This window comes from Rhamphochromis longiceps, linkage group LG19 (genome assembly GCF_057381845.1).
Source record: "Rhamphochromis longiceps isolate RC_006_pf linkage group LG19, R_longiceps_female_GT1.1, whole genome shotgun sequence".
Classification (NCBI taxonomy): Eukaryota; Metazoa; Chordata; class Actinopteri; order Cichliformes; family Cichlidae; genus Rhamphochromis; species Rhamphochromis longiceps.
The window spans coordinates 31,598,001-31,605,241 of record NC_140575.1 but is presented as its reverse complement, the minus strand read 5'-3'; the positions used below and the strand labels follow the sequence as shown (position 1 = coordinate 31,605,241).

Sequence of the window (7,241 nt, the reverse complement as noted above, 5' to 3'; positions counted from 1 at the left end):
GTACATGGTCGACATTAAAAAAATAAAATAATCGATTGTTGTATAAAATGAATAATTTTAAATGCGATTTGTCTGGAGAAATCTGAGGAAAATCCATTATTTTTAATTACATAAATAAATAAATAAATCTGGGCTGAAAATAGCCTTCAGTCAGTCAACACAAATACAGCACTCTCTCTTTAAATCCTCTAGCATCTGTCAGGATGACAGGGGGGAAGTGGTCTCTGTGTGTGGAATGGTACCCTAAAGTGACATCATGCTCAGCCAATCAGCAGCCTCGCCTGAGCTCTCTCCTCCTGTCCTGCTTGTGGGATGATGTGTTCTGGTTGCTAAAGACACGGGCTGCTGCTGCTGCTGCTGCTGATGCTGCTGGGGCGGAGGGTCCAGGCCATGCTCGCCTTGCATCAGGTACACAGCGTGCATTTGTGCGGGTTACACGTGTTTTCTGTGGTGTTAGTGCACTTATGTATCATGATACACTGCTAGCTTACTGGCTATGAGGTGAATGTTGTGAAGATGATGGATTATAATGGAGGAGACTGCAGATGGGTCTGTGTGGCTCACACTTCTCAGATGATGACGCCTCCACGGCTGGATGGGGTGTGTATGGCTCTGATGTTTCAGTGTAGACTGAACTGGAGGGGGGATATAGGATTTTCATATATAGAAGGTTTTCTTTTGAGCCATAGCCTCCGCATGCAGCCTGATAATTCATTCATTTAATGTTATAAATGGCATACTAAAAATTTAATCAAGCCTCTTGTTAGCACATACTTTTGCTCCTTGGAAGTGATCACTGTCATGTGATTTGTGCGAGTCGATTACCCCAGTTTTTATAGCATGTACAGTTGGGAGTCCTTGTGTCTACACCTTTTTCAGGCAAGCCTTTGCGTATTTATCATATTTTAAGGAAAAAACATTGCATTTATGAGACATACAGCTATGAGCCTCAGTGCTCTGAGTCATCTCTCTGTCATCTTGGACATTTTCTGCTCTGCTTCTTTCCATTCATCACAAATAGAAGAGCAAAGCCTGCACTCACTTCCTGTTCTGCTCTGACGGTTAACTCTTTGCTTGTGCTCGCTCAGATGATCATGCCTTTCTGCAGAGACCCACGTTTTGGAGTCACTGGGAGCAGACACGCTCTGATTCCAGTGATCGAGGGCAGAGATGAGCCCTGCTGTTGATAAGACTGAAGAGCAAAGGTAATCTGAACGGTTGTGTTGTTTTAATATCATTTTAAAAGCCTCACAGCAGCAGTGTGATTAACATACCCAAGTTTTATATTCAGTTTCTGTTTCTGTGATTAGGCAGTTTGCTCATATCTCAACTATATTTAAATATAGTTCCATTTATTTAAGAGTAATGTCTAACTTTCCCTGCTATGCACAGGCCCAGCTGGACCTTGACGGGTCCAAAAGAAGAAGTGATGGCAAAAAGAGATTACTTGGTGGAGGCGGCCAAGCAGATCCGCATGGCACTGGACAGTGAGGTGAATGAGGACTATGAGGCAGCTTTCAGTTACTACAAGAACGGCGTGGACCTGCTGCTAAATGGGGTTCAATGTAAGTGGAAAATATCTGGTCTCTTTTCTGCGTGACAGAGTGAATAGGGAACATGGAAATGCATGTTTGCACAAGACATGTGATGGGAAGATGTGAACGAGTATAAAAACAGGAAGTCATAAACCAAAGGTTAAGCACAGATTTGCTTGCTGGCCAAATATTTTAGGTGTGTGCTGCTGTTTTATAGATCAAAGGTACTTTGTGGCATTTAATATATTCCCAAAGCCAAGGTTTTACCCACTTTTACTGGTGTGAGACTGAGTTTAATTGTTTTGCAGTGGATCCGAACAAGGATCGTCGGGAGGCTGTGAAGAGGAAAACAACCCAGTATTTGAAGAGAGCAGAAGAAATCTTTATAACACATCTACAGGATAACCTGGGGAAAGGGAGCTCTCATTTAGGGGTAAGACAATCATCCTTTGCTGCTTTTAAGAGAAGAAAAAAAGGCATCTTGTTTGTTGATCTGTATGCAGGGTTGTAACATATTGTAGCTCAGCAGTCCTTGCTTGTACTCTTCTCAAAGGACAAAACATTTAGTGCCTACTATCACAAACCAAGTTTCAAATTCTTACTTGAGATCCGGTTGATTTCTGTGTCATCAGGGCTACAGCAGTCTGAGGTTCCGTCCAATCAGACACCTGAGTTCACCCGTGGAGGATCTGGAGATGTGTAAGGTTGTGGGTGTGGCTGACAAGGTATGAAAGACTTTTGTTTTAATTTTGATTTTTATTGTTTCTTTTGCCTTTTTGCACTCCTTGTAGCACACAGTGAAAGTGTCAATGATCAACTGCGCTCCAACCTTGAAACTTGCTGTAATAATTTACCCGCTTTTATGTGGAAGGCTAAAGGTGTTATTTCTCATTCTTAAGGTCCTAATTGTGCAAAGTATGGTCAACAAGGAGACATTTGTGGTAAAGGTGAGTGTGCGCTCTATAGTAGCCAGTTGATCAACAAAATTATACCTATAAAAACACATCCATTGGCCAACACGTGTCCACAGATAGTTGAGATGATTTGAGGGGGAGGGTGGCTGTCTAGCAGCAACACCGTTGTTGTATTCTGTTGCAGGCTAGTCGATGCTGATTGTCTCCCAGAGTATCACTCCACATTAATCAAGGCTAAGAGCTCTCACCCTTTTAGCCAGTGCTAGTGCACCTCATATTTCAGTGTACAGATAGACATTGCAGCAGACAGGCACTTGGACCTACAGGGTCAATCCAAGCAGTGGTTAATCTACGCCTGAATGAGTAATAATGCACCTGCGTCTTTCTCATCTAGAAAATGCTAATTTATATATAACTATATGAGTCATGCTCATTATGTTCCAGAGCCTGGTTAAGTCTAGCTGGGAGAGCAGGGACCAGCCAACCATCATTCCTCAAGGGGTGCCATACATGGTTAAGCTGCTAAGATATTACGTCAGTGAGGATGCTGTGTATCTGCATTTGGAGCATGTCAAAGGTGAGCGTTTAACCACTGCTCTCACTGCTGCTGGAACAATGTGGATGGATTTTTGGTAACAGTAATGGAGTGTAATATAGAGGGTTTTTTTCTTTTGTTTTGTTTGTTTTTTGCATTGCTCCTTCTCTGTAGGTGGGAGGCTTTTCTCCAAGCTGCATAAACTGAGGAACGAGAAGGCCAAGGAACACCCAGAATGCTTCGCTTCTCGCCATCATAACACCAAGCTGAAGACCAGCCGGACCTCACCTGCAATCAGCGCAGACTACCAGCAGAGCAGAAGTGCAGCGGTGATTCCTGAGAAACTAAACGACGAAAGCCCCGACGCAGACTTCCCTACCTCGTGGGATGAGACGCAGCAGCGACTGGAGAGCTGCGGGACTCACTCCTACATCGAAGAGACGGGTTGTCTGCAGAACACACGCTCGGCGGCGTCTTTTTACACCAAGCTTGATCGGCTCACTCTGCTGTCTGGCCCGACGAGGACACAGGTCAAAACTCACATCCATCCACCAGCTCCTAGTTTGTGTTTGCACTCCAGCGAAACTCAGGAAAAGCCAGCTCTTCCTCTCTCCTGCGCTCGTGTCAGTCAAGCTCTCGACGTCATGTCGGAGCTCCATAAAAAGAAACCTGGAATGGGGCTGATAGAGTGCAGCTCCGAATTCGAAGTGGCTTGGAAAGCTGCGGATCCAGTGCACAACTGTGAGAAAACAAACCCCTATGCACTGACTGACGCTGATTTATCCCTAGAACGAACTGCACCTCATACGAATCTGGACTCGTTTATTAAAGCAGGGTCACAAAACGGTGAAAATGTTTTGAGTTCTAGTCCTGCCATCTTGCATCTTCCTCTTCATTGCCAAACCCAGATCCATGGCAGGGCTTCATGGGATATGAATGGCTCTCCCCAGGGATCTGTTTTAGGTGTAAACTCAGCAGAATTAAACACAAAGCAGGAACGCAGCAGTCCCACTGTGGAAGAAAGAAATGGAATGGTAGTTATCAGAAGTACAGACAGAGTAGTATTTTCTGACCACAGAGATACACAGATCACCTCGGACAGTTCTTGGCCTTCCTCAGCTTCACTCTGCCTCAGTGTTACAGAAAAAAAGCACATGTTTTCCAGGGTTCCTTTGGCTTTTTCAGGGCTCAGTAATAAAGGGGAAGCCTGCTCAAGTGAGGCAAAAGAAGGAGTAGAGGAAGCCCGTGAGCTGCTAAGCCCTGGAGAGAAGCGTGCACCTACAACAAAGGGATCATCTGTAGGCTGGTTCTCCTCTGGCCCTCATGATGCCCCGCCCAACAGGAAGCGAGAGGATGTGGATGGTTTTATAAAACCAGAAAGACCAGATGGTGAAAGAGAAGACCAGATCATAGAGGTGGATGGGTGGTGCCATCTGCCTCGGTTCCCTATCAAGTCACCCGGGGCTGCAGATAAGGCCATGCAGACCTGTTGGGGGCTTCCTGAGAATGAAGTGCGCATCTGGGGGGCACAGATCTTGTTGGCCTTGGAGAGTTTGCATCAGCAAGGCATCCTGTGTCGGGATCTTAACCCTAGAAATGTTCTGCTCACTAGCAACGGTAACGCTATCAAATCTAGCAACTGTCAAAGACCACATGATAAAAAACCCAATTTGTGCTGTATTTGAGTTTAATTTGCTATAATGTTTTCACAGGAAAGGTGTGTTTGACGTTCTTCAGCCAGTGGAGTGAGGTTCAGTCAGAGATCAGCTCCAAATCCATGGAACAGATGTACTGTGCTCCCGGTAAGACTTCACTCTAAGCTGGCACCCTTGCTTACTCCTTAGCATAAACTGCCACCTAGTGGCAATGTCCATTTGGTCCACTTTGTCCTGAACAAGAAGTTGGGTACTTCATGGTAAGTGGAGAGGTCTCTATATATCACTTTTCTACTCTTCTTATACAAAACACCTTCACACAAGGACATTTTTCTACATCTAAGTGCTCTCTGTCTACCATTCACACTGTGATCCAGCATCAGGACAAACTTAGAGGTTCAGTGTCGTGCCCAAAAATACTTTGCCACACAGCCTGGAGCAGCCAGGGATCAAACCACCAACGTTCCAATTAGGCAGTTGGCCACTCTATTGGCTGAGCCACATTCACTCAGCTGTAGAGCCTTTTAAATTCATCTCAACCAACTCGACACATTGCAAGTGAATATAAAGCGATAACAAGAAACACACCTTCAGGAAACATCAGTGATACCTGAACTCAGCTCAGCTTGATGTTTGTTGACAGAAATTGGCGGAGTGTCCCAGATCACAGAGTCTTGCGATTGGTGGAGTCTTGGGGCTTTGCTGTTCGAACTTCTTACAGGAATGGTAAGCTAAACGCTCTCCAAGCATATTAATAAGTTTTGTACCATCCCTGCAAAATATTGGTTCTGACTCTCCCGCAGCCTTTGTGGCAGCTCCACCCAGCAGGAATCCACTCCCACACTCAGCTGCTCATCCCCGACCACCTGAGCACCGCGGCCGCTTCTCTGCTTACCGAGGTTAGAGTTAAGGGTTGAAAGATCTGCAAGGCTTTTGTTATAAAGAGTGTATTCAAAAAGTTTTAAACTGTGTTTCTACTCATTTTCACTTACAGTTGCTCCAGTTCGATGCTGGTTATCGCCTTGGCTCTGGAGGTGGGGGTGTAAGTGACATCAAATGTCATCCCTTCTTCAATGGAGTTTCCTGGAAGGCTCTGAGCTGCTAGCAGGAGATGATCCCTGTGTGTTACACTGGACTTGAAACACTGGGCTGAATCCGAGCATCCTAACGTGGCCCTAACAGTTGTAGCACCGCATACTGGTTTCATTTGAATTTTGTGCTTCCCAAAGAAATATGACAAAATAAAAACTGAAACAAAAATGGTGAACTGTCACATGGACAGTGAAACAAGATGGATTATTTTAAACCCTTGAGATGTAACTTAATATATATTTGATGTCATTTTGATAGTTTTACAAGTTCAGTATCACCGTGCATGAAAACCGATGCCAACTAAACCTAACATGTGACAATTGAAAAAATTACTAATTTTGGACTACTTGATGTAGAAAAACAATAATGAAGAATGAATAAATAGGCAATAAATTGTTACATCTTCTTTGAACATCCCTTCCTGTTATAAAGCCTTTGTCATTTTGGGTTATCATTCATAAATAGGCCATTACTACGTCCAAAGATTGGCACAATTTTAAGTTTTGGTTTATTCAAATGAATTTTAAACTTTTTCAAATATGATTACATATAAAGTAGCCATTTGTGAAGTGGGACTCCCCAAAAGATATGCAGGGCTCATAACCAGGGACCCAAAACACCAGCAAATACTTGCATAATACCTAAAATATATCATTTTGAACATGCATTCTCATACTAAACTAGATCCTAAAGTATCATATCATGAAATGATTACATCTCTTGATAGTGACACATGAAAATATGAAAAGTGTAGATTCATTAGGGTGTGGACTGGGCTACGGTGCAAAACACTTTTTAAAGACAGAGAAGGGTTTTTATTGTGCTTTCAAGTTCACTCCATAGCTGTGGACCTCCACAGACCACTCTGAAACTTACATTTAAGTTGACAGTTCCTTCCCTTCAGGAGTTGTGTATCCTTGTTGTTCACAAAGTCTGTCACTGAGTCTTAAGGCTCCACAATTTTAAAACAACAGTAATACTATCAGGGATACATTAAACCTATTGAGATTAGATTTGCAGCAGTATGACTCAAAATGTACAGGTATTGACATGGATACCTACACTCTCTGATCACTTTGTTGGGTAAGCCTGTTAAAACTGCACATTAGCCCAAACATTAAACCGATAAGCCAATCACGTGGCAGCAATTCAGTGCTTTTAGGCATGAAGACGTGGTCAAGGGGGGCAGGGATAGCTCAGTAGGTAAAGTGGTCGCCCCATGATCGGAAGGTCGGCGGTTCGAATCCACTTAACGGCTACCCTGAGGTACCCCTGAGCAAGGTACCGTCCCTACACACTGCTCCCCGGGCGCCTGCTTAGTGGGCTGCCCACTGCTTCACAGAGTGAATGGGTCAAATGCAGAGAAAAACAAGTAATTTCCCCATGGGGATCAATAAAGTATCCATTATTATTAAGTTCAAACCAAGCATCAGAATGGGAAAATAAAGGTGGGTTAAGTGACTTTGAACATGGTGCAGTTATTGGTGACACGGGGGCTAGTTTGAGTATC

General features: G+C 43.9%; 1 protein-coding gene across 3 annotated transcripts; it reads left to right on the top strand.

The window, feature by feature from the left end:
• The first annotated feature begins 207 nt into the window (after nucleotides 1-207).
• Nucleotides 208-6,131, top strand: rps6kl1 (ribosomal protein S6 kinase-like 1). 3 transcript variants are annotated; one of them, XM_085391310.1, is made up of 12 exons: nucleotides 208-408; nucleotides 1,109-1,205; nucleotides 1,393-1,565; nucleotides 1,844-1,968; nucleotides 2,168-2,260; nucleotides 2,435-2,482; nucleotides 2,894-3,026; nucleotides 3,159-4,601; nucleotides 4,697-4,786; nucleotides 5,283-5,365; nucleotides 5,443-5,538; nucleotides 5,634-6,131. In XM_085391310.1, exons 2-12 carry the CDS (start codon nucleotides 1,171-1,173, stop codon nucleotides 5,742-5,744), a joined length of 2,430 nt encoding a protein of 809 aa, XP_085247436.1. In that variant the 5' UTR covers nucleotides 208-408; nucleotides 1,109-1,170; the 3' UTR covers nucleotides 5,745-6,131. The 3 variants fall into 3 exon arrangements, with proteins under 3 accessions (XP_085247436.1, XP_085247434.1, XP_085247435.1); XM_085391308.1 differs by having other exon boundaries at nucleotides 209-408; nucleotides 1,089-1,205; XM_085391309.1 differs by lacking the exon at nucleotides 208-408 and adding an exon at nucleotides 421-600 and having other exon boundaries at nucleotides 1,089-1,205.
• The last annotated feature ends 1,110 nt before the right edge of the window (nucleotides 6,132-7,241 follow it).